This window comes from Actinia tenebrosa, unplaced genomic scaffold, assembly GCF_029948245.1.
Source record: "Actinia tenebrosa isolate PJP-AT-01 unplaced genomic scaffold, QUT_ActTen_1.0 PGA_scaffold14__42_contigs__length_11649687, whole genome shotgun sequence".
Taxonomy (NCBI): domain Eukaryota; kingdom Metazoa; phylum Cnidaria; class Anthozoa; order Actiniaria; family Actiniidae; genus Actinia; species Actinia tenebrosa.
Genome location: NW_028292574.1, coordinates 3,541,240 through 3,569,052, shown reverse-complemented (window position 1 = coordinate 3,569,052; position 27,813 = coordinate 3,541,240). Strand labels below are relative to the sequence as shown.

The following is a 27,813-nucleotide window of genomic DNA, read 5'->3' as shown; positions in this document are numbered from 1 at the left end:
TTCAACCTCCTCTACTGTCCAACCCGATCCTTCTTTCGTGTAGTTAGACAGCGACTCCATTATTGCTTCTAAGGCTTCACTGAGTGACCTATCCAGATTCGTGGATTCTAATATCACTAACGACTTTGATCGCAACATTGCTGTCGTCATTACCTCGTCTTTTGACAAACTTACTTCTACCATTATGCTCGCTTTCAGGGCTCCTAATTCTTCTATACCTTTTCGGAGAGTCCTTTTAACCTTCCTTTCTGACTGACGCCAAAACTGTCTAACGTCAATCTCACCGTTACCGGGTATTGACACCGTGCTGAAGTTGCTTTGGGATTCCATCTATATAATAGGAAATATTTTATACCTAATACCAAGCACTTTTTAAGTCGTCGTAGTCGTACTCACAGTCCTGACAATGCCAAAACAATTTAACCTTAGTCTCAAACTTCTTACCACATCCACAATCATAACTGCTCATACACTTCGTCTTCATTTTCAAATGCTTTTTCAAATCCGCTTCTTTCTTAAAAGTTCTCTTACAATCTTCGCACTCCATATATAGACTAACATATTTGCGCTGTTGCCCCCAACCACACTTGGAGTGGGTTGTTTCCGTAGGTGGATTTTTGACACGGGTCTTGCCCGTGTTGAGATTGCGCTGGAACCCCCATTCCCTATACTACTAAGGGCTCGTTCACACTAGGTCCATTTAAGATGAAAAAGAGTGGGTATACGTTAAAGCCACTCACTCCTTTCCATGTGGGATGTGTTTAGCAAAACTAAACAGAACGTGCATCATAGTCAATTTGATCTATTTCAAAGATTATCTGCTATGGAAACATGATTTTGGGATTTTTACTTTTTTATTCATTGAGAAAGGACCATACTTCCAGACATCGTGTGCTAAACCGTCGTATGCCAGCGCGAAGCATTTACGGCTACGCCGGAGATTTCGACCCCGACACCGCTATCCGGAGATATATAGACTGATCAGGAAGCTCGGCAGAAGCCTGAGGGAGAGGTTAGTCGGCCCCTAGACCGTAGATGATTAACCTCTTGCTATGACCAGCAAACTCAAAAATATTATTGATGACGCTAATGGCTTTGAACGCGTACTCACTCCTTTCCATGTGGGATGCATTTAGTAAAACTGAACGGAACGTGCATCATAGTAAATTTGACGTGTTTCAAAGATTATCTGCTATACACATAGGATGTCTATTGACTATCTGGTGTCTATTATGTCTATATGTACTTATTTCAATAAAGTTAGTCCAAAAACCTAGAAAGCTGTGATCACTGAAAATCATGGGAGATGTTTTATATCCAACAAGGAAAGCTTTTGACACAAACTGCTGCAGCTGAGGATGCTCGAAGGAGGTCAACTTGTAACTGGTAGAAGATCTCAAGTCCATCAACAGTTATCAAGCGGTTGAAACATGTAAAATGTATCTACCCATAATCCTTGCCGGTCTCAGCTTTGTAGCTTTTCAAGTGACTAACTTTATTTTATTTCTTAATAAGCCTTTTCATAGTTTAAGAATCGATTCCACTGCGCATGCGATTTTATCCCGAATTTCTCACCTTGTTTTGTCTAAACCTTCTTTTGTTCTTAATTAAACAAAAGAAGGTGAGAAATTCGGGATAAAATCGCATGCGCAGTGGATTCTATTCTTAAACTATGAAAAGGCTTATTGACACGGTTTTCTTTGTTATTCACTAGGCTTTATTTTTGTTATAACCCTCATTATAAATGCGAGGTCAATATATAGTTATTAACCCGGTTAATAACTATATATATAGACTTCGCATTTATAATGAGCAACATTTGATAGAAAACCTCAATTGATAAATAAAATACTTAATTACCTCGAACGTCGGCAATAAGCCTATACATCCCTCGGGCCTGTTGCTCTCGGGATGTACAGTCAATTCAAAAAACGTTGTCGTCGACCGGTTCCGAGCCTACGCTACTGGACCGAAAGGAATATGGGTAAAAATCACTGAAGCGGTTAAATATTCGTTCTGAATTAATTGTTCCCGCTAGTAGCAAAGATAATAATGGCGAGTAAAAAATCTATTAAATGCATGTCTTCTTGGGTTTAAGGAAAGAAAAACAAAGTAGTTGTGATTCAGTTCACAATCCCGAAAATATGAAGGCACTGAAAAAAGTCTCCTTCAACATTTCCGCACGCCTACGAAGGTTCGTGCTTTAAACCAGGCATAACTAGTCAGATAAAATTATGGAGTCAACTCGGCTTCAATGATTGCTACCCAGAGTTCCTTTCGGTCCAGTCGCGTAGGCTTGAGTTGGTCGACGACAACATTTTTTGAATTGACTGTATATGGCTTATTGCCTCCGTTTTCGGTAATTAACTCTTAAAAATAAGTGTATACACAATGGATGTGTATATTCTGTGTATGATCGCATCTCACTAGCACCATCCACACGGTCTACTCTATGAATGACGTCAAAACGTGATGAAACTTCGAATGTCAACTAAAAGCAAGTATGAATATGCCGAGGAAAATTGACGGAAGAATAGCGTAATATGAAAAGGAAGAAGAGACGAGTGGAACTAAATCTGCGATAGTTTAATATAGTTTCCAAACCCTTAGACATTTTGGAACCTTGTTTTGGTAAGACTACCTTTTTAAAGGTCTATGGTCGTTTATAGAAAGTGTGAGGTTTCTCGAAAACTTAGCTTGGATCGATCTCGGATCTATTCAAACTATACCGATCTAAAATGGATCTAGAAAGAAAGAGCCTAAAGAGAACACAAGAGAGCCGTTTGCAATAACGCTCCATCTTCCAAAGTAGCTGAGAACTCAAATGGAACGGGCATGGAATTAATTTTCGAAATGCCAAAATCACAGACAGTGATGAGAGCTGTAACTACCAAAGACTATTTCTGGAAGCTTGGTACTCGATGAACGATACTAAGTCTAAGAACGACTTATCAAGCTTCCAGAAATATATAGAACTCTCGTACTCTAGGACTCTAGCGCGCGCGCTGGTACGAACATTTTTGAATATGCGGCCCAAAATACAAATGGCACACTGAAGAATATCCGTGTTCGCGGATTGAAACGTTTGGGAAATTGTTTCAAAATTTTAAGTCAGAGACAAACATTAGTCAAGTACACCTTTTGCTGTTCATTAACCGCAAAGGAATATTCATTAAAGCGAAGAAGCATTGTCATTAGAGCGAACAGGCATACAATAAGGCGAACGGAGTCTCAATAGTGCGATGGAACCTTCATTAAGAAATTTAGCATTGAATTTGACAATCATGAATATGTTTGCGTGGGTTCATTAACGTTTTCATTAGCGTTTTGGTGCAGACAATAAAATACGACACACATTCAATACAGCGTTGTGGACATTTATTTACGCAATACAATATAAGTATATTTTTCACTAGGAATTGTAGGATTTTAACTGTCTTTTCATTTTTTTACAAGCCGTGAATATGATTTCGTACAAACAAAGCGCCGTTAGGTATAAATACCAAGTCAGTTCTGAGTTTTTTAATCCGTCTTTTTTGGATATTGCAATGGTTCAACAAAGAAACCAAATTCAACAGTAAAGTAAACAATGCACAACTTCAACAATACAAACACTTTGAAACTCGACGGACCTTGACTGGAACACGTGAATATTCTGCACAAACTCGAGGCTAATCCTGTGCAAATGAGTCTGTAATCAAGAAACACAGCGGTGATTTGGAATTCGAAACGGGTCTATTGTAATATTACAAAGTAATAGTATGACATTTTGAGTCTGTAGTGATTAAATGTCCCCTCAAGCCTCGGGAGGTCTAAAGCGCGATAGCACGGAGCAATTTTCTCTGCAACTTGTCTCACAACGGCGTTGCGACACAAGTTGCAGGAGTGTCTACACGGTGCAACGGAGACACAATCGTTGCCAAAAGTAGAAACGAATTCTACTTCTCGCAACGACTGCTGCAACTTGTCTCGTAGGTTACACGCCGCAATGCTGCATGCAACTTGTGTCGCAACGCCGTACCTCAAGTCATGCTATTACTTATAATCAGTATTCTTCTTCTTTTTTAGTACCTCGAGGTTTCAAGTAGATCTTGGTGGTCTTTACTTCATTTGTTCTGTCGCAGTACAGGGGCACCTCCAAGGAGAAGAGCAATGGGTTACGACTTTTAAGATGTCAGTCTCAATTGACGGCAGGAAATGGAAGTTCATTTCTGGTCCAGGCGGGAGTGATGTAAGTATCAAACACAATTATCTTTTTAAATATTGGTAATTAAACTGAGTGGAAAGTAATTTGGTTTGAAATCAAACTTGCAATTACAAATCGCGCGTTTGATTTCAGACCAAATTGCACTCCACTCAGTTCAATTACCATACTATATATCTTTTCTTTATATTGTGAAATAGTCAAGTTTTACATATAGCGCACTCCGGGATTTATTAAAATGCGGCAAGAGAAAATGTTCATTTTCTCTTGAGTGAGGACATGAGCAACATCGTAATGCCGGTATTTATCACGTTGGGTTTCGTGCGGGTGAAGTAAGTACTACATGCGACATTGTTCTTCTCTTTCTTTTTTTAAAGATATTTCAGCGCAGTGGCAGGTTAGCTTCAGAATTGTTTATTGGTCTCGATACAGCCTACAGATACGTTTCCTTCAACCCGTTATCTTACAATAAGCGCCCTTGTATGGGCATAGAGTTATATGGAGTCGGCCGTAAGTTATAAAAACAGATTTCGTCTTCTTTACATATCCAAACATAACTGCGCACCTAGCAGCACCCTAACAAATGTATTTCCTAATTCTTATGATCCAATATTCATCTTAACAGCTATCAAAGGTACTTTATTCTTTACTTTGAAGACGCTACGAACACACGGCAAGTATACTCAACCCTCATGACTCATAATTTGCTTTTGTCACAAATTGAATTCAGAATTTCTCAATCCTTTTTGTCTTGTTTTTGTCTATGCATTAGATGATTTTAACAAGGAAAGTGCATAATAACTCCAGTATCTAGACAGCAATAAATGAAAATTCATCAACATTACATGTCTGAAGACATATTCCACCGTTATCAGTCTGATGGCAAATCTCACATTAACCCAAACGAACCTTACCCTTACCCTTACCCAAACCTAACCCTGACGAACGTTTAGTTAAACTCACACTATCTCGCCTAAATATAACCTTAACCGCGAACCATAACCTAGCCTAACTTACCATAACGTTATCAAAACAGATAAACCTAGCCCTAACAAACCTTACTCTAAACCTAACAAACCTTGCAAACCCTAATTTACCATAGAAAATCTCACCTTAGCACTAACTTCCCCTAACCCTAACGAATGTTTCGTGTGTGATCGTGCGAAATACAAAGCATTCAACCGAGGCTACAAGGTTCAAATTTGGATAATTAAAAGTTATAATTACCTTGACGCCTGAATTACTCTTCCTTTTTTAAACGATACTTAAAACAGGAAGCGCATGCGAGCTCCAGAATAAATGCCCCCACAGGACACAGTGCATAATTGGTAGCTTTCCTGGTAGCTACAGCTGCAGATGTCCAGAGGGATTCGTTTCCTCTGCAGCAGGAGGACCGGCAATTAAACCTGGAACAGATGAACACTGCCGGAGTAAGTCATCAATATGTATATTAGATACCTTGTACTGTAAATTGGTGTTTAACCGCTACCCGGCTCGCTCATGCATGTGTTGCGGGAGGTCGTTGGTTTAATTCTCAGCAAGGCCAACACTCAGATAGGGTCTTTGGATCTTAAGCACGTGGCCTCAATATGTAACTTTAGGTGCTCTCTTTGTAGCTACATCTATAAATGAGGAAAGTACTTGCATTTGAAGAGCTTGTTTCACATGCAGGTCAGAACATAGAGGTAGTGCACTATCTCTATCTGTTATCTGTTTTCATAGTGAAACATTCTTTTTGTTTTGTTTATTCTTCTTTCTCTTGACAGTTGATTTATTGCCAAAGAATTGTTAGAGAAAACTTGGACAACGCATATAATTGAAAAAGCTTGGAATTAATTTGCATAATTTCGTAACGTGGAAGGATCTTGTTTTTAATCTGACAACAATAATGACCCCATCATTATTATTATTATTTTTATTATCATTATTATTATTATTATCATTATTATTATTGTTGTTGTTATTATTGTTATCATGTAATTTGAATTGAGTGTCGCTTTGATTGCTTTAAGGCATTAATCCTACTGGAAAGAGCATTGTTCTTGAAGTTCATAAGCTTCCACAAAGAAGACAGTTAGCAAAATCAAGAGCATCTGCAGCTGAAATATTCAATGGGCATTCTAAATGGTTCTTGTCACTTACAATAGTATTAAAAACAATGGCATGATATACTTTGTGGATGCATGTTGAGACTTTAAAGCACGGTATATTTACTTTATAACCTAATGACTGGAATATATTACGCTAAATAAAACTGCTAAAAGCTTCGTTGCGTTAATCGTCGCCTTCGTCAGTGTTCAATAGAGCGTTTTCACGTGACGTCACAGCGGCCATTATGGGGTACCAAAACAATACATTTTCTGTTCTCCGGGAATTGAACTCTATTTTTATGCAAATACTGTGCAGAAAGTTTCTATCGTTTATGGCTGCCTTCGCACGTGAGCGAAAACGCTCTATAGACCTTATTAGTTCAGGCATTTATATCGTGTAGGTTGGATTACGGAAACAGCCTTCCACAATATAAACTTCAACGAATTCAGAATGCTTCTGTCTAACGACTCAAGGGCGGACCAAGGGAAGGGGTCAGGACCCCACCCTTTACGACTCGCTGCTTTCCCCTTCTTTAAACATACAAAATATTATACAGAGAATTATAAAATAACTGTTATGAATGTCGCGTTCTGATTGGTTTGGAGCGCGTGCTTTATGAGAGCACATTGCACGCGCGCGCACTTTCCGTTGCGTCATTCCTATCTATTAGTGTAATTTGTATTTTATAAAAGAAATAAAAAACTTACTTGCTGTGCTGTGTGCAGTCATAAAGCACTTGGGGGTTGGCAGAACGCTCGAGAAACACTCGTTTTCTATTTCTTCATTATTACATTATGATATCGTAAACCTTGGGGGTTGGCAGAACAATCGAGAAGTGTCCAGAAGCACTCCGCTACGCGTCGTGCTTCTTCTAACACTTCTCTCGTGTTCTGCCAGCCCCCGTGTGCTTTATGACAGCACACAGCACGCGCGCGCGTTTTCTATTTCTTTATTATTATAAGTAATACCATGGCAATGAGGGATGTTAGTGATTAAATGTCCCCGAAGCCGAGGGAGGTTTAGTGGAAGGCCCGAGGCCGTAGGCCGCAAAATGTCTGATCAATCTATCTGATTTATCGTCTCAAGGGAGATATTAAACTTTGTACCTCATGTTTTTGTTTTATCCGTGTAAACATTGGCAAAATATTTGGGAAATTGGTAGCATACTAAGGCCTACTTAATTATAGCCTACTAAATCAAAATTCATTGTTTAAAGAACTTTGACTGAATGATTACTCTTGGAAGCACAAGTAAGAGAGTGTTTGGTTAGCAAAATGCTAATTAAAACCTAAAATGTTTTCTTAAAACTGCTTCAATGACACAATAATTTTTTTTTAAGAACTCTCATTGGAATGTCTCTTTGTCAACACAGAAAACATATAAATTAAGGAATAAATTTTTGCTCGTGGAAGCTTGTAAAGAGGTGGAAGAAATCGGACCGACAGCAATTAATTTGGGTGGCATTAATATGCAAGGAGCGAATTTAGCCAATTTTAGCATAAACATTAATATCAACAAGTAACGTTCAATTGGAAAAATTAAACATTTATTATTACAATCAGTTCTAAATAAGACGTGTGAAAAATCAATAAAGTGGTTGAATAAACGTTAACTTCTTGCTTTTTGTTTCAAAATGGCTTTGCGCATGCGTGAAGGCTGCCCTTGCACCGAGAAAATTAACATTTGTGTAAAACATTAGATTGTAACAAGTTGATAATTTTAGTCCATTATAACGCATGCGCAAAGTTTGTCCTAGCGTGTAGAATCCGACTCTAAGATCAATTTCTCTATCCCACATTGAATAAAGCCTGTGGCAGGGTGGTATACATCCTCACACTCGGTGTCCCGATGATTATGTTACATGAGGGACAACCTCTCATGAATAACATGAGGGATATTTAGTTTCTAAATATCCCTCATTCATATGGATCAGGGACGATTAGTAAGTAATCGTTCCTCATTCATATGGATGAGGGATTTTTAGTTTCTAAATTTCCTTCATGTCATTCATGAGGGAGGGATGTTAGTGATTAAACGTCCCTCCAAAAACAATGGATCCCGAGGTGATCATGGTATTATTATATTGTGATATCTTTGGGGATCTCAACCTTGGGGGTTGGCAGAACACTCGAGAAGTGTCCAGAAGCACTCCGCTACGCGTCTATTTCTTCATTATTACATTATGATATCGTGAACCTTTTTTTATTGAAAGTCATGACTATTATGTAGGTTTATATGTGTTATTATGAAATAACTGTTCTAAATCTCGCGTTCTGATTGGTTGGGAGCGCGTGCTTTATGAGATGAGAGCACACAGCACGCGCGCGCAGTTTCGTCATTCATTAACTTTGTATTTCATAAAAGAAATAAAAGAGGTATAAAGAACTTGGGGATTGGCAGTAATGACATTGAAAGTAATATATAATAGCAGAGAAATCAACTGGAATAAGAACTAGTACTGTTCCCAGGTAGGATTTCAAAACAGAAAAGCTAAAAGTAAAAAGTTAACAAATGCCTACTATTCCTCGCTCTGATGCAAGTAATAAGTTAAAAGTTTTGAAGTTTTTAAAGTATCTGATATTAAAACTATTTTTTTCTTTAAATATTTTGATTTATTATTAACGAGTAATATTTATATTTATATTTTTAAATAGATATAAAATAAAAAGCAAAATAAATAAATAAATAAAAATCTCCGATCCGAATAAGTTTGGATTGGATTAGACGGTTTTCGAGATGCTCGAGTGCTTTCATAAATAGTACTATATACTCACTGAATACCATTGTCACGTCAGCAGTAATTAAGTTTGGGGCAAGATCCGCGACGTGATGAGGTAAACAGCAAGGGGAAAGAGGTACGCCACCGTCACCAGGGGAGGGGGGTGGGCGAACTTGCCCTTCCGATGTCTTGCGAGGTAATGCGACGAAGCACGTGTTTCGGGTTAATTTATACTGTTCCGCGCTAATTTATTCAGTGAGAATATTGCAGGCGCGTACTTGAGAGGGATTTTCGGTCATTGTTTATAACAAACCTTTGGAAACTATAGAGTTATAGGCCCATTTTTAAAACCACAGAAGAAAAGATGTTGTTTTAAGTGAGTTGTATTGTTTAAAAGTTCCTGTGCTCTCTGATTAAACCAAACTTGATTTATTTATGATTTATGATTTATGATTTATGAATTCATATAGCGCCTGAATATAATCAAAGGCGCTTTACATTGAGAAGTGATTGACAGATTGCTTTTATGCAATTTACAAGCATGAGAGATGGTTAGTATGAAGTGTAGGCACTGAGGGTGGTCACTGCCAGGGTTTCTTTACGTCCTCAGTGGTTCTTTTTCGTCCCTCCGATGTTGGTTAGTAATTATGAGTGTGGAGAGAGGGGACCGCCATTTAAAGTGGTCATCCGAGCCACTTGAAAGTGTAACCATTTGCAGACGTAATTACAAAGGCAGCACTTTCTCCTCAGTTATTTTAAGACTCTGAGTGTTGGTCCGGCCGGGACTCGAACCACGAAAGAACCACGAAAGTCCGATGCTCAACGTACCAACTGAGCCAACCGGTTGGCGGTTAACTTCAAAGTATTCCTTCGTTAACATAATTTCAAAGTTTTGTATGTGTTTTCCTATAGCGCGCGCAAAATCTTGCCCGCAAATGCCTAGTCCAGAACTGGACCCACTTTTCTTGCATCTACACCCACCTAACTTACTACTCTTCTTTCTGGGGCAACTGCACTGATCTACTCCTTCCTGAAACTGTGAACCCGATCCCTACGATGTTATTAGGATGAGAAAATTCTCCTTTTATCAAGGAAGGCGGAACAGTTTTTAAAGTCCCACACACCCAAATATTAGACAAAATCAAATTTGCACGACTTATCTTCTTATTCTAAAGCTCTCACAAAGAGTGGTCTTAGACGCTTTCATTATTCTGCTTCTATCCTTTTCAATTTTTTGCATCCTGATCTAAAGCAAACTTTGTCAACCTTACGACCTACCAATGTCTCTTTTGTTCCTCCTTCTCTAAAACGTCAGTACGTTCTCTTTTCCTGGACAAATTAAACTCTGCAGCTCAACTTGAAGACCTTCTCTGCATGTAAATGTGTCGATCACTAGGTAAATATTATTATACTAATTTCTATTATGTCCACCAGAGTTTTCTGCCTTGTTGTTTTTTAATTTTTTTCATTTTTATATCGTATAGTTTCTTATATATTTTTCAATTATTATAGTTTTTACTTTTTGTTTTCTAGGGCCATAAGTTAGGCAACTGAGAGGTTAATTATTTTGCTCTCGTACAATAAAGATTTGTATAGGTTTATTCGCGACTCGTGCAATTTCAAAACTTTGAAAACGCTCGTGAAATTAATCCTCAATTTTACTCGGCTGAATACGATTACCCGTTTATCATATATAAGGCAAGATTCAACGAAAAAATCCGTCTTGAAACCAATGTAATGCCCGTGCGTTGTCATTTCAGTTTACGACAAATCACTAATGTAGTTATGGTTCAAAAGAATTTTATTCAGAATTCAAACGTGTTTTTTCATTACATGTGCTCTCTTCTATCAAACTTTGGACAATAATACTTCAAGGTTTTCTCCTGTATAGTGAATGGCGAGCAAAATACCGAAGGTTCTGAGGTTATGAATATCTGAAGTCGGAGAACTTGATACAAGAATCACTTCTCAGATGTTTCGGGAAAGCATGGCACAGTGGGGAACTTGCATTTAGCAACAGTACCAAACGTTTAAAATGCCGGAGAAGTACAAGGCATTCTCGGACACAACTGCAAAATCTACCACAGGTGGCCCAACAATTTTCTGACCAAACTGGGCCAAAATTAGTCTAGAATTTTGTCGTACGTGGGTACCATGATTACTATATAGAATTTGTTTAGCTTTGTTACTACCAAGTCTTTTCATTTTTACTGAGCTTTCGCACTACTAGTGCATAAAGATATAGAAATATAGATAAGTTATAGTGCTTGGGAACGAGGTTATTCCGGGCAAAAGCCCTTGGAATTAAATTCGGAAAAATTAATTTCCGACCTCGCTATAAGCACTATAACTTATCTATATTTCTATATCTTCATGTATTTCATAAGTGCTATGCGGTCCACATATTCTCTACTAGTGCATAATTAGGACTAAAGTAATTTGCAAACAACGATTCATACAAACTAGAAAATTAAAAAGAAATGGTAGCAACAAATTTTGTAGTCGTCCCATGGTGCTTTTCGGGTTCCCTAGAATCGCTCAAGTCACGTGTACGATTTGGCTCGACGTTCTGGTTCGACTTGAGTTTCGAAGAGATATCGTTATTCTTGCTAGAGAAAATTGGAAAGAAGGCTTTAAACTTCTAAATATGTCAGATTCTTTACATAAGGAGAGATATCCTTGGAGCTCTCGAGAGATCGAGATATTAATCGCTTTGTGGGATAACGAAGAAGTTTTGTATAATACACGATGTGCCGACTATTTCAAGCGCGACAAAAGAATCGAAGCGTTGGATAGAATAAGCGACACGCTCAAAATACCAAGTAAGTATACCAGTTCATGTATAATTTTTTACTTGGTTTTTTCCCGAGTATCAGTTACTTTCTTATAGCGATTTATAAAATTGATTTATCTTTTAGTTCCAGAAATTCGAAAAAAGATGACAAATTTACGAACATATTATGGCAAAGAACTATGGAAAGAAAAGAAGGCGCAAACGAATGGAGATGAGACAGATCCAGCTAAGGGATACACTTCAAGGTGGCTTTTTTTTAAGCCACTGAGCTTTTTGCGAGATAACTGTAATCCTAGACCTAATACTAAAACTTGCTTAGATGAACAGTGTATTAGAGACGACAGTGGAGACCAGGTGTACGTCTTACATAATGGTGAAGATGATAGTAACGATCGTGATGATTCTTGGGATGAATCAAATTTACTTGCTTCTTTAACTTCAGTTGATGATGAAAAAGAAGAAAGAAAAGAAGATAAAAGAATGAATTCTGTATCAAGTGAGCATAAACAGGATAATAGGCCAGTGTCTAAAAAGACAGAAAAGAGGAAGAAATCTGGGGGAGATTTAGAAAATGTTATTGCCAAGTTACAAAGATCATCAAAAACTGAAACACAAAAAGAACAGAAGAATCAAGGAGTTTCAATCACAGAGCTTATGTCAGGAAACCCAGATATGGTATTTGCTCATCATGTTGGATTGACATTGATGAATATAACAAATCCAAGAATAAAAGACTTGACAAAATTGAAAATTCAACAGGTTCTTTATGAGACTCAATATGTAAAGGATACACCCCAATCAGTACAAGCTTGTCCAATCACAGGATTGCCAGGAAGTACATGTTAGCATACTTGAGAAAGTGCATTTTACATATATAATAATTAAATAGTAATGAACTATATCAATTATTACTTATTTTATTGATGGATATAGGAGGACTTATGCACTTGTCATCAGCTTCCACGAGGGGGGGACCCCGGGCAAATGTGGGGACTTTGCTTTGAGACCCGGGGGGGTACTCCGCCAGAATTTGGGTAGGGGTGTTCCGCTGGGATTCTGAAAGGGGCACCCTGTTTATGACAAAAAAAAAAAAACAAATTTGTAGACCCTGTTCATGACAAAAGATATAATTAATTGCACTGAGTTCCTGTTTCAATTATCATGTCATCTCGCGTATCGTTTTTTTTACGACCATAATAACCAGTTTCGGTCAATACGAAAGTAGAAACCCTGAATATGACAGGAAGCTCAGGAAGAACTTGGAACTTGAGTGAAATTGCATACCCTGTTTATGACAAGAAGCTCGAAAAACCATAACCTGTTTAGCGGATCATCCCCGTATAGTCCATATATTGGAGTACCCCCCCGGGCTTTGAGACTAGAGGAAAGCTATCTGTATTTCCCCAGATATGGGGCAAGGTTCTTAGAAAATACCCCTATATTCCACCAGCCCCTGGGGCAAAATTGTTATGGAGTTGAAATAACAGATCACGAAAGTAACACAAAACAGTAGAGTGCACACACTAAATCTATAAAACAAATTGGAGACAAGATCTTAGTAACATGTATAGCAAATAGAGCATTTGATAATATCTTAACTTTCTGAAACTCTTACTGAAATACTAAATCAGCATCTATCTCAAGCTTCCACTTGCTGCTACAGTTGACGTGTCGCTACAGTTACAGTAACTTGACCTTCAGTATCCGCCATTTTGTGCACAACTAGTTTTCAGTTTACGAGCGGTGTAGGTTAACACAGCAACCCCAATGCCATAAAATCAGTCAAAATAAAACTCAAACAAAAAACAATGTTTATACCTCCGTTTGCCTTTTTAGACCTTTAGAGTCCAATACCTTATTGAAAACAGCTCTTTACAAAGAACTCTAATGCTTCCAGGGGGTTTCAGAACATTTTATCTATCTACCACTATTCCCCCAGGTACTGGGGCAAGGATTTAAGGCTAAGTCCCCACTTTCCACACATTTCCCCGAGTCTAGCTAGGGGTCCCCCCCCCTCGTGGAAGCCGATGACAAGTGCATTACTTAGGGATCACAAACCCAGTTACCAGTATTGTCTCATATTATCATCATTCAATCACTTTGATGATATTAATGATTTAATGTTATTTTGTTTCTTTACTCATATCTCTCTTTCAGTGCATTAGTTAACTTCATGTATTATTGGTATCCTCCTTTTTGAGTTTCTTGCTAATGGACCACTTTTGAAATAATAATCATCTATCTATCCATCAAACCTGCACTAAAAGGCTTTAAACATTTTAATATCATCTATTGGAGAGAAAAGTCTGGCCATGGCTCATGCTTCTCTCCACACTTCTTTCTTGTTTACATACTTCCTGATGCTTTATTACCAGACAGAGCATGGAAAAAGCTGTTTATTTGTTATATAAATTATGAGTTTTTTATGGAATGTCTTCTTCAGCTCAAAATGCTAGGGGGAGGGGTTGTACTCTCATATATAAGCATAGGATTTGATATGTTGATGCTTCAGGGGTGAATCCAGGAATTTTAGAAGGGGGTGACCATTACGAAGGTTTTAACAGAAATTCTAGGAAGGGGAGGGGGGATGGTGACTGTTCCTAATGATATATTGAGAAAGTTGAGCAAAAGGGGGTGATTAGTCACCTTTTACCACCCCTGTGTGTCAATATCAAAAATAGTGTTGTTAATCTCAGATAAAAGTGCACTACTCAGCATCTTCAAGTCTTCAATAGGATCTTTGTTTTTCTTAAACAAATTTCGAAGCACATTTTGTTCAAATGTTTTTTGACCTGATCTGTAATTTACTCAAGAAATTGTCATTGAAATTAGTGTTTGTTTTATGGGAATGTAATTTAAAGATTTTCTTGTTTTATATGGATGTCAACAGAGATTTCAGCAGCACATCCCAACCAATGCCAGAATAACACACTCACTCCCCTGACATCTGAGCCCAAAACCCTGATCCTATCAAAGACATGGGAAGTGGAAGTTTAGCCTTGATTATGAGGCTTTAGTAGTATGGTAATTCATGTAACATGCCTGGGGGGGGGGGGGGGGGGGGGGTACTCCCCTATCTTCCCTATACAGGTACGTGCTGCCAAACAGGGTATGGTTTTCAGCGATTCTACTCTGGAACAGGGTATATAAAATCGCTCTCACTCTGGAACAGGGTATATGAAATCACACTCTCTCCTCTCTGGAACAGAGTTTTCAGCAATCTTGCTCTGGAACAGGGTATGAATTCCAGCAATTTTTGCTCTGAAACAGAGTCAGGGTTCAGAGGGCTCAGCGGCACATCCATATGGGCAAGAGTACCCCTGGGGTAACATGGTATGAACGCATGAATCACCAAATACGTTTATTTATTTATTTATAAAAATAATGTACGTCATGTAAACTATGTTCATACAAAAATAAGAAAGGTTTAGTAGAATTGATAGTGAGTTCACTACTTTCACAGCACATCTATTGATCCTTTTAAGTTTTAATTTTTTTTGGATAGTTTTATTATCCAGGTAGAATTTCAATAGCTTTGTTGCCCTGCAAATGACCTGCAAATGCATTTGAGACAATGCGTCACTCCTGACGTCATCCAAGGCTCCAATCATGCGCAGTGTGGCAGTTCGGAAGGACCCCCAGCATCGATTTGGTTGGCAAGAACGCCATTGCTGTAATCATGGCGGACCTAAATAGCAGTCTAACAGCCATGGACTGGCTGCCTAAGCTTAGTGTTGGCTCGGCACTCAGTGGCCAACAACTAAAGAATAATAATAACAACAACGATGCGTGTAAGGACAAACAAGCTGTACGAAAAGCTCCCGGTTCTCCACTCGATCCTGGAGCCGTTCTGGACGAAACGGAGGCAAGACAACACCAAACCAGGGAAAGTAAACCTCCGTATTCCTACGCTAACCTCATCACTTTTGCAATAAACAGCTCCCCAAAAAAGAAAATGACCTTAAGTGAAATTTACCAATGGATATGTGATCATTTTCCGTATTATAAGGACGCTGGTAATGGTTGGAAGGTAAGGTTGCATTTCACGTTTCTTGGTCTCCGGGTAAGATATGATTGCATATAGTATTCCGTAACCCAGGTAATTTGTTTTGTTCGACTAGAATTCCATACGACATAACCTATCTCTCAATAAGTGCTTTATGAAGGTTCCAAGGAGCAAAGATGATCCTGGCAAGGCGAGTACTTAATCTCACTCTCTTGGATTTTTGTCTAAGCTTGAATCAATAATCTTGTAGCTCATGTTGAAGTGATATGTAAGACTTAATGGTTAATTTATTCAGGGATCTTACTGGGCTATCGACCAAAATCCCCAAGAAGAAAGCTTTCCTTCAAGACAGAACAGGAAACGTAAACCAAGTGATTCAAGGGTAAGTATTCAGTAGTATGTATAGTAATGATTGAGGGCATTTGTAACAGTGTAAAATACGTCAACACTTAACATGGCACCCCAAAACAGAGCACAGTTCGACCCAGTGTTATTACTATTATTAAAAATATATTTATCGAGCTATGTTTGCTGTTCTTGAATTTCTATTGTACGAACGAAATTATCAAAATTGGCAAATCAATCACTGACCCTACAGCGATCGAATTGGTAGGAATTATGCGATTTCGAAGAACGAATTTAATATTTTCTTCCGCTGATTTCTTATCATAACAACGTTATCCCACATAAAAGGGCATGGGTATTGGAGTTGGAGTTTTGAAGCATAATGATATCTTCGAGTGCTTGAGGAAAATAATGCTTGACAGCACTTAATGTTTTCAATCTGAACTTCGCTGCAGCAGTCTTGCATGATTGAGCTTCGGCCATTGTAATTAAGCCAAAACGTGTGTGAAAATCTTCAGTAGCCTACTTCATTGGATCCGAATGACAATTTTCAGTTGTCTGCTTTATCTTTCTTCTTCATACCCTTGATTGTCTTTTGATGTCAGTTTTGTATTAGGGCGTGAACAGTTTTATGAGAGCAAATTAACTCCAAAAGTTCGAACCTATGAATATTAGCTACTTATATATGAGATTTCTGATTGTCTATTATGGAAATATTTGAGATAAACCTCATTATAAATTTATTAGTGCTGTATGGACTTATTTCTAATTGATACATTTCTAAAATATGTCAATTTTTGCTTGAAGTCTTACATGAAGAAGAAGTTTTGTTTCAATTTACTTCATCTTCTGAGCCAGAGGTCCATATTTAAGCTTTCAATGCCATATCAAATTTTATTATATGGCAAGGTAATTTCACATGCTATGATTGGTCAATTTGCGGTCCATAGCTAACGGTACGGACCGAAAAATGAAATGGTTCACTGAGTGTACATACTTATGATCTTTTAAAACATTCAAATCTTCGTTATAAAAAGATATTTCTGGATGAAACTCGTCAGGAAACCTTAATAAATTATTAAAGATAACCAAGAAAATATTAATATTCTCTTGATATAGCTGAAAGTCACTGGTTTTTAATGTAAAACTTATCATAACAAGCGACAACTCTTTCGATCAAGGCTCTACACGGCACTACTTGAGCGATTCGTACGACTAGAAAAAACTAGAAAAACTAAAACTAAAACTAGGTGAAACTATGAACTAAAGGGTGGTGAATAGTGGCTAATTCAGTAAATGAAATTAAGATAGTTTTACAAGAAGATGAATTGATGTAAATTTGTTATTTCAGTAAGCTAATACAACGTCAAGTTTGAACTTATCTGAATCTATTTGGTGAAGAAGTCAGTTGTTTATCTTGTTAACGCTGTCGGTCTTAACCAGTTTTCTAGGCTCATCTGCTTTTTAAGTATTTCCATATTTCAGTAATATTTCATCCACACTTGAATTTGAAGGCACTTGTGGGCAGTATCTTTCTTAAATGAGTCAAAAGTGTGTCTTCATGACTTCGACCATTGTGCATATGGTAGCCTAGCTGCTTCAAACAGTCAAAACGTTGAAAAATGTCAAAAAACTATCCATGTTCAGCAAGCTGTAATTTTTCAAAGCTTCTCATTCATTTCTGGAGAGATTTTGAGTTTTTTGCCCCGTAAAAGGCAGGAATACAAACGGAAGACGGTAGTATTTTTCATCTTCAGTTGATTGTGAATATCTTGAAGTCGAAAGGAAGTTTGAAGTACGACAGTTTTCTTCTCAATCTCATGTTGAGTTCTTGAGGTCTTCTTTTGATGCCTTTTTTGCTTTATGACTTATGGCACGTACAGGAAGCCCTTCAGATGCAGTTCTCGTTTGACATGCGCTGTCAACTTTATTTTTCGTTGCTTTGCCTCTTCTTAATCTCAATGCCTTGCCATATGGTAAATATTTTATTAACCTCGTTTGTTCAGTCCGTACCGTTAGTTATGGATCCTCGTTTTTTCCACTCTTTTATGGCCCACTCGCTACGCGCCTGGGGCATAAGGCAGTGGAAAAAACTCGGTCTATAACTTACGGTATGGACCTTGCACAGTAAACTTGTGGATACCCTCCTCTGAATCCTATTTGCACTCTTGAGATATTGGGTTCCCTGTGTTCATCCTGATGGCAAGAGCATTGTGTTATGCATATTAAATTACACCTTATATCTTGACCTTGATGTGTGTGTCTGACAAACAATTTATATGTACTTACACTGTGAAAAAGTACCAGGTTATTCTATAAAAATCTGTTTAGAAATGTTATGCAACTTGTCTTCATTAAAGTCTGTTTGATAAGACTTATAGATCTCTTTTCCCCCCACTGTTTTTTCTCCAGAAATCCTAATTATTATCATGAATGGCGTAACAGAATTATTTTTAGTTTGTTCTTGTTAAAAAAATTAAAATGTACCTTTTAATGCTTCTTATGTTGATTTATAGTATTCTTCTCTAGTTTAGGAGCTATTTTATTATATCTGATGCAATATGCATCAATCTTTCCTTGATTTTTTTGATATAAATATATATATATTATATCTTTTGATATAAATAATCAAAAGGTAAAGTTATGTGCGAGTGGGAGCCTATTTCTTCAAATAGTTCCTTAATGGTAATTACTCATTGTGAGAATATTTCAGTGGTTTGAGGTAATTAAAGAATATTGTGCTACGATAACTTAATTAAGGTGGCATATCTAAGGCACATTGATAAATTCTCCTACAATTGTCAATTCAAATAGTGATAGCATAAGTTCATAGTTCTCAACCTTCACTAATAGAGACAAACACTAAATGTGTGCAATAGTTATCACTATTTAGCAGTAAATAGCACTAATTAAACAAAAGAAAACAATAGAATTAGCATAAAATAACACAGTTATTTAGTGATATTTAGTTGCACACTTTTAGTGTTTGTACTCTACTGCACAGTTCCCTACCAATCTCACTAACACCATTCAAGTTACACAATGAAGAGCAGTGCTCAGAGCTTTACATTTTTGTCTTTCTGTTGTTCTTGTAGCTTTCTCCTTGTGGCACAGAAGAAAATCAGTGGTCTCCTAACAGTAGTCAAGGATCTAATTTGTCTTCTTCACCTGTTGCTCATTCTCCAACACTTGCTTCATTACAAGGGGATCATTTCTATACGTCTTCACCCAATAGCCAATCATTTCTTGGAGTTTCACCAAGTTCTTCATCTAATGTTCATTCTGGTAATGGTATGATGGGAAATGGTGCACAAGGTGGATTAAACAATTCAAATAACTTTGGGGAACCACCACATAAAATTTTCCCAGAGATTGCATTTGAAGATCTTAGTGCTTCTTTCAAGAACTTATACAAGTCTGTTTTTGATGCTTCACAGAACAGTAGCAGTTTTGGTAAGTTTCTTTTAAATATAATACAAGTTTTGCATCATTAAATGCCATTGATTGCAATCTTCTACTCCTTGAAATCCTTAAAAAGCCCTGGAATCCAAAACCCATATTTAAGTGCACTTGAAAAGCAAGAATGGTAAGGTCGTTAACTTAAATGCTATTTTCCATTATTAAACCTTGATGTTATGAAGCCGGCTTCAAATTCTCTTTTAAAGTCATAGTCAAAAAGTCTTCGAAAAATGTGTCAGTTGTTCCTATTTATTGTTAAGAAGAAATTCCCAAACAAAATTGATCCTTGAAAAGCTTAATTTTGAACCTTGAAATGGCCTTCAGAACTATGCATGTTTAGCCGTGCATATTTGGGTCCTAACAAATCAAGTTCAATTTTTTGACTTGCATCAATAAAAAATTGATCTGTACTGTTTAAACAACTTGTCCTGATAACTTTTCGTATGGCAAGCCCAAGTAAAATTTGACCAATAGCATATGAACACCTTGTAAGGATAACTTTGTGTATGGCTAGCCAAAGTAAAATTTAAACCAGTACCATATGAACACTTTGTCAGGATAACTTTGTGTATGGCTAGCCAAAGTAAAATTTAAACCAGTACCATATGAACACTTTGTCAGGATAACTTTGTGTATGGCTAGCCAAAGTAAAATTTAAACCAGTACCATATGAACACTTTGTCAGGATAACTTTTTGTATGGCTAGCCCAAGTAAAATTTGACCAGTACCGTATGAACACCTTGTAAGGATAACTTTTTGTATAGCTAGCCCAAGTAAAATTTGACCAATAGCATATGAACACCTTGTCCAGATAACTTTGTGTATGGCTAGCCAAAGTAAAATTTGACCAGTACTGATGAACACCTTGTCCAGATAACTTTTCGTATGGCAAGCCCAAGTAAAATTTGACCAATAGCATATGAACACCTTGTAAGGATAACTTTGTGTATGGCTAGCCAAAGTAAAATTTAAACCAGTACCATATGAACACTTTGTCAGGATAACTTTGTGTATGGCTAGCCCAAGTAAAATTTGACCAGTACCGTATGAACACCTTGTAAGGATAACTTTTTGTATAGCTAGCCCAAGTAAAATTTGACCAATAGCATATGAACACCTTGTAAGGATAACTTTGTGTATGGCTAGCGCAAGTAAAATTTGACCAGTACAGATGAACACCTTGTCCAGATAAATTTGTGTTTGGCTAGCCCAAGTAAAATTTGACCAGTACGGATGAACACCTTGTCAGGATAACTTTGTGTATGGTTAGCCAAAGTAAAATTTGACCAATAGCGTATGAACACCTTGTAAGGATAACTTTTTGTATAGCTAGCCCAAGTAAAATTTGACCAGTACTGTATGAACACCTTGTCCAGATAACTTTTTGTATGGCTAGCCCAAGTAATATTTGACCAATAGCGTTGAACACCTTGTCCTGATAACTTTTCGTATGGCAAGCCGAATAAAAATTGACCAGCACCGATGAACACCTTGTAAGGATAACTTTTTGTATAGTTAGCCTAAGTAAAATTTGACCAGTACCGATGAAGACCTTGTCAGGATAACTTTTGTATGGCTAGCCAAAGTAAAATTTAAACCAGTACCGATGAACACCTTGTCATGATAACTTTGTGTATGGTTAGCCTAAGTAAAATTTGACCAGTACCGATGAACACCTTGTCCAGATAACTTTTCAAATGGCTAGCCCAAGTAAAATTTGACCAGTACCGATGAACACCTTGTCCAGATAACTTTGTGTATGGCTAGCCCAAGTAAAATTTGACCAGTACGGATGAACACCTTGTCCAGATAAATTTGTGTTTGGCTAGCCCAAGTAAAATTTGACCAGTACCGTATGAACACCTTGTAAGGATAACTTTTTGTATGGCTAGCAAAAGTAAAATTTGACCAGTACCGTATGAACACCTTGCCACGATAACTTTTTGTCTGGCTAGCCCAAGTAAAATTTGACCAGTACCGATGAACACCTTGTAAGGATAACTTTTTGTATGGCTAGCGCAAGTAAAATTTGATCAGTACCGATGAACACCTTGTCCAGATAACTGTGTATGGCTAGCCCAAGTAAAATTTGACCAGTACCGATGAACACCTTGTCTGGATAACATTTCATAAGGCAAGCTCTAGGCAGTTTTTGCATGCTTTGCACATGCCATTGATCAGATTGAAAATAACTAACATTAACAAATTGATGTGGCACTCGGACTGTACACCTTTTTTTTGTTTACGATTTAAGAGACAGTTCCATGCATGAGGTACAGTATGTGCAGGTTAAATTTTTGACTGGTTAAGAATTTGGCCAGTACCGAGTAAATGTAGCCTGACTGACAACTTTTGTGAACATGGTTTTCTTTTTTCCGTTTCTTAGCTTGTTTTTTTTTCCAGGAACTATGAGGAGTTCCGACCCAGCAGCTACACAACATGTCGCCACATCATTACCTCAAGCAAAACAACAGCAGCAACATTTAATGCAAAACATGGAGACTCTTCTTGAAAGTATGAACAAAGGAAACATACAAAACATAGATTTGGGCCATTGGCAGAACCTCATGGAGAGTATGAAAGATATTGACTTTACAAACATTGGATTAGATGCCAGTCAATGGCAAGAACTAGCCTATTCTTTTAGTCAATACTTATCCCAGCAGAACTTATTAGGAAGTGGTGAAATGCAGTCAAGTCAAGGATTTGGACTTATGCAAAGCCCAAATATTCCTGTACAGCAAAGCAGTTCTACTTACAGCTCTTCAACTCCTCAGTCATCTCTCCATGGATCCCACACAAGTTACAACAGCTCAGCAGGATTTAGTGCTGGTTCTAATCATTCAATTCCTGGGATTAAGGTAACTCCTGTGTCACAATCAGTACAGGGTGGCACTCAATTAGATGATGAAGAAGAAGAAGACTTCGATTGGGAGTCAATTATGTAGAAATTATAATTACTAACTTAAAAGTAAAAATATGCAGATATAACATTTAGCCTTTCATACATTCAGCAGATAATAATAAACCCATGGAATGATTCTGATCTTCACCCTGTTTGAAGAAGCAACAAAAGGCCAACAGTTCTTTCAATCAATATTTGTTTGGGTTTCTTGTAGCCATCTTATTATGGACTTTCACTTTTGATGCTATTACTAGTGTGTGTGACTGTCTAATTTCATAAATCCTGCACTTGTATCAATAGTGAAAACCTGCTAGACTAACTTTTATTCTGCATTTTACATTAAAAACTATTATTTAAGGAATGGATCATAAGTAGCGTGCATCCATCGAGTTATGGATGCACGCGGGAGGTTGCTAAGCACGAAGAAAAGCATAAGAGTTGCACGACGCGAAGCGAAGTGCAACTCTAGCTTTTTTGAGTGCTTAAGCAACCTCCCAAGTGCATCCATAACTCGATGGACGCACAGCTACTTGTGATCCATTGCTTTTATAATATAGTCAAGTCAACAAACAAGAAATAAATACAAATTATAGACTGTATTTGTTGATCATGCCCTAAATTCTCCTTACGCACCTTGAGTGAATGAAAAGCACAAAGGCGCCAAAAACAGAAAAACAGTCGTTTTGAAAATGGCAGCTTTACACTGAAGACAGTTATGACTACAATAATGGCAAAAATTTAGCTTACAAGTGAATCAAAGATGTCCAAAACTACGGAGAAAGTGATTTTCAACTGTAAGAAGTACATTTCAAATGTTGACATATCTTAGTACAGTAATGCCCGAGAAAATCAGTGAAAAACAAAGTGGCTGTCTTTGTTGTTGTTGACGATGTTCAAGTTTGTTATCGTACAATGACTTAGCAATGGAAATAATCTCGTACACGGATCAAAACTAACTGACTGAACTGGATTAATTTTCTCTGGGTAGTACGCTTTGTCGGCTTTCCCTCCCATGTAGAGCTTCAGAAAGTACTTCACTGCAGTTGTGAAGCTGCGAAGTAGATGGTGAGCAAGATATTTATAGTTAATTACTTTGGAAATACTTTTGTTGAATAAATACACGATAACAATATTTTTGTATTTATTTAATCATTGCTTAAAATCCTTTGAATGTAGACACCGACCGATCGATTTGTGGTTTGCTTTGTCTTTTTGGAGTGACGCTCTGACACAATCTTGTCCAGCTCACTGTTTGAAAGTGATGCAAATCTTGACGTATTATTACTAGGCTGATCAAATGACAACTCTATACTAAATGTTGGAGATTGATGAGTATTTTCGCTAGTTTTTTTCAATCATTTTCAGTTATCTTTTCTAGATAAATTGTCAGCAAAAAGATACAAAAAATTTTTTTTTCCGCCGAAGCTAAAAAAGCTGACGTGAGCGTGCAACCCATGGGCAAATGGTTCATGCTTTTCAACCAATCAGATCGCGCGGATTTACTTGACTATATTATAATATTGATTTGAAAATAAAGCTCTTGTTTTTGATTCCATTGTTTAAGGAAGCTTGATTTTCAAGTCATAAATAATGTTTATTAGGTGAGGTATGTCTTGAACTGTAATATATTGATATTCTGTGTGTGTATCATGAAGCACCTCAAAAGTAATAATCATAATCCCATGAATAGCATTTTAGGTGAAACAAAATGTGACTAAAGTCAAAATAATCATTTTGTACAAAGAGTGTAGTTTTTAACAGTGAGAATTTAGTGTTTCTTAATTTATAAAACCATCCATATATAAAATGGAAAGGTGGAACATGTATTATTTATTAGTACCACATATGTGGTGTTTTGTATCTAATAGATAAGCAACAGAGAGTGGCATTTGGAATGAGGAATTTTTCTCAAATGAAAAAAAGTTAGTTGGTCTCTTTGCGTGGAATAAGTTCTTAGGCTTATCCATTCTCTCAAATATAGGTCCCGTGATGATTACCAAGTTTTCAATATTTAATTCTAGCATACTTTCCCATAGCCCATAATACTTTTTACCTGTACTGATCATTTATCAGTTTATTTTTAGTTAATTTTGTTCGTTTAGAACATCAAGAGGTTTGGTGTTACAGAAAATGTATTCATTTCAATGGTTAAATATACAAAGAGGTGTTTAAAATTTACTTCAAATTTCAAGATCTCTAAATGTTGTATTTTATATTTGGATATTAAACGAGGTATTTTCAATATTGTCTGATCAGCTTTTAATATAAGTGCAGTTTCCCTGCAAAGTATTATGGCTATGCGGAAGTAGAGATCTCCCAAAAGTTCTAGATTGTCCTTCACATGACTAAGTTGTGTGGTAATATGACATTCCAGGTGACTGAAATAAACATGATTTGGCTGACATGTTAGGAATATGTTATAAAGTTCTAATCAGAAGTAGTTGAATTATCCAATTCTTCTTTCAGCATGGTCAAGTAATCAAAATATCCAATCTTTTTGCAGCATGGTCAATTATTGACTCTTTTCAGGCATGCCAATTTAATGAAATGTGCTAATGAACATGTAATCATTTCTGAACAGATTGGTCTGTCTGAGTTGCCATAACCAGTAGTATTATATTTACTAGACAAATTAATGTTTCTTGCAACTTGCCTGAAATATGAGTCATGATTGTTTCAAATTGTGAGTGAAATACCCAGAACATGTCACGATTTTGACAATTTCGACCTTTTGTAATGATTGTCACAACATTGTCTAGAGAAACAACCCACCTGGAGCTTGTCTAGCAATGATTTGTTATGATAGCCAACAAAATAGACCTCTTAATTAAGCTTGGGCATGTTTTTCTCATTTCAAACCAATTTTTGGTTTTCACGTGACTTGATCAAAAAACTAAAACCAAAAAGGTATTCACTCCACAAAACTTTTTGTTGAATTGCCACGTTATGGTCATACAATTTCACTGTTTCCGACCATTCTGAGTGTGCAACATTACATGTTCCCCAGAACAAAACCATAAGTGATTTTACAGGAAATGTAAGATTTTAAGAATCAAATAATCAATAGATCAATTAATTGCTGTTTTGACCATAAAACACTGTTTTCCTAGTTCCCAGTAAGTAACACTTTTTTCTTATAATGAGTTAAGAGACAAATTGCAAGAAACGTTGCCTAGATAACTGGACCTTCAAGCTTCTAACGATTATTGCTGTCTAAGATTAAATGTTTGGTGAAAAGTTCTAATTTCAGGAGAGATTACATGTCACCACTACTGGTTGTGCATGCCATGCTTTTCCCAGCAACATTTGAATCAGCAGAAAACGAGATTGAAAAACATATACAGTACTATAGTCAACAGTGTAAGCAAAATAAAAGTTACTGATTACATAGTGGGCATGTGTATAAGGTCATTGTAAATAGATACCAAATAAAAACTGTTTTTTCAAATTGACTGTGATTTAAGAAATCTTGACTGGGTATTATTTGTGGTGTACCTTTTAAGTTTGATTGAAAAATGCATTGCTGCCAACAAGATAACTCACCATCATGTTACCATAGCAACACATTGACGTTAATTATTATTGTGACCTATACACATAGGGGAGAATAAAGCACTAATAGGCCTTTTGCAACAGCAGGTCACGTGACCCTATTCCCTATAAAAAGACGTGTCAAAATGAACACTGAAAATGGAAAGAGCACCTCAATATTAGTGAGAAGGCAAAGTTTTAGCTTATAACATGTAATACAGGAAAAATAGAATTAAAGACAAAATCGAATATTTTATAAGGGTTTGTATGGAAAAAATGTGCTGAATCCAGCACTTTTCCCCACATACAAATCCTTATAAAATATTCAATTCTATATTCAATGCCATTTCTTCTACAGTCAACATGATGAGCTACTTATTAATATAGACGTGCTCTTTCCATTTCTGGGGCCGACTGTATGAAGCCTGGACAGCACTATGCAATGGATAAATCTTATGCAGCGGAAAAATTTATTGGATAACAGCATTGACTTATCCATTGGATAGGGATTTATCCACTGGATAGGCGCTATCCAGGCTTCGTACAACCGGGCCCTGGTGTTCATTTTGAGATGTTTTACAGGGGAGGGGGGAGGGGGAGGGGGGGGGGTAGGGTCATGTAAACCTGTTGTTGCAAAAGGCCTATTAAGCCACATTAACCCACAACCAATAAATAAATGGTCTGCAACAAACCCCAAATTAATTTTAGTTTGCTAGTTTGACTCCTTAATAACATTGGTTTGGAGCGTTACCTGGCATAAAATACCACAAGTGGAATTTGAAATGTTCTGTCCTCCAAATACTCTTGTTTGTTATTTGTTCCTGTTTGACATTTATGGTTTGTTTGTGAATTTAAATATATTAGGTGAAAGGAAATCTTTTTGCCATTTTTCAAAAATGAGGATTTATCCAAGTTATTTTTGCTTTTGATATTGTTGAAGTACCTATGAGAAGGCACGATGTATTTTGTATTATGCTGAAATAATACTCCTTTCAGCCAATCAGATTGCAGAAATTTCTTAGGTCATATGAAGACTTGGTAATAGTAATCCTCTTTCGCTGCCAATGCAGCTCAGCTGTGTTAGTTATCCAGGGATAGAACTTAAAAAATGGTTTCACAGGGAAAAAAAACGGATTCCCAAATTGGGAATTTCCTTGAATTCCCAACGAATTCCCATCCAATTGGGAACGCGGCACTGATTCCTAATGTTAGTTTGTTGGGGATTTTGTAATCTCTATCTTGGGAATTTGATAGATTCCCAACTTGAAATCCCTATGTTGGTTTGATATTGGGAATTGGGAAGCACAGGTGGCGTAGCGGTGAGAATGCAGCCCGAGTTCAAGTCCTGCTGAGCTCGGTGTCGTATGTGAGTAGAGTTGTTTGTTGGTTCTCTCCTGTGCTTCGAGGGTTTTCCTGGCTCTCCAGATTTCCTTCCTCTGCAAAAATCAACTTCTAAAAATTCCAATTGGAATTACAGTGGATGAATAGCTTCTCTGTAGAAATGCCACTGCTAAATCCCATTTATTTATTTATTTATTTTATTCATTTAAAATTCCCAACATCAAATCCCAATTTTGTTTCCCTATTTGGGTTTTTTTTTTTTTGAGATTCCCAACATCAAATCCCAATTTTGTTTTTCTATTGGGTATTAGAAGGAAATTCCCAACATTATATCCCAACGTTGGTGTTTGAATTGGGAATTCAAGGAAATTCCCAACAAATTTCCAATTTGGAAATCTGTTTTTTTCCCCGTGTTTG

At 37.0% G+C, this 27,813-nt stretch overlaps 3 protein-coding genes across 3 annotated transcripts; all 3 read left to right on the top strand.

Annotated features, from left to right (window-relative positions):
- Positions 1 to 2,111: 2,111 nt before the first annotated feature.
- LOC116293890 (uncharacterized) lies at positions 2,112 to 7,896 on the top strand. Its single transcript, XM_031701385.2, has 6 exons — positions 2,112 to 2,501; positions 4,069 to 4,231; positions 4,582 to 4,714; positions 4,830 to 4,877; positions 5,479 to 5,634; positions 6,217 to 7,896. The coding sequence occupies exons 1-6, from the start codon at positions 2,473 to 2,475 to the stop codon at positions 6,369 to 6,371; spliced, it is 684 nt and encodes a 227-aa protein (XP_031557245.1). The 5' UTR covers positions 2,112 to 2,472; the 3' UTR covers positions 6,372 to 7,896.
- Positions 7,897 to 11,582: 3,686 nt separating this feature from the next.
- On the top strand, positions 11,583 to 14,793 carry LOC116293884 (uncharacterized). The gene is made up of 2 exons (XM_031701381.2): positions 11,583 to 11,836; positions 11,933 to 14,793. Exons 1-2 carry the CDS (start codon positions 11,662 to 11,664, stop codon positions 12,652 to 12,654), a joined length of 897 nt encoding a protein of 298 aa, XP_031557241.1. The 5' UTR covers positions 11,583 to 11,661; the 3' UTR covers positions 12,655 to 14,793.
- Positions 14,794 to 15,452: 659 nt separating this feature from the next.
- On the top strand, positions 15,453 to 25,976 carry LOC116293894 (forkhead box protein J3). Its single transcript, XM_031701391.2, has 5 exons — positions 15,453 to 15,838; positions 15,930 to 16,004; positions 16,110 to 16,196; positions 19,255 to 19,612; positions 22,023 to 25,976. Exons 1-5 carry the CDS (start codon positions 15,488 to 15,490, stop codon positions 22,565 to 22,567), a joined length of 1,416 nt encoding a protein of 471 aa, XP_031557251.1. The 5' UTR covers positions 15,453 to 15,487; the 3' UTR covers positions 22,568 to 25,976.
- Positions 25,977 to 27,813: the final 1,837 nt, after the last annotated feature.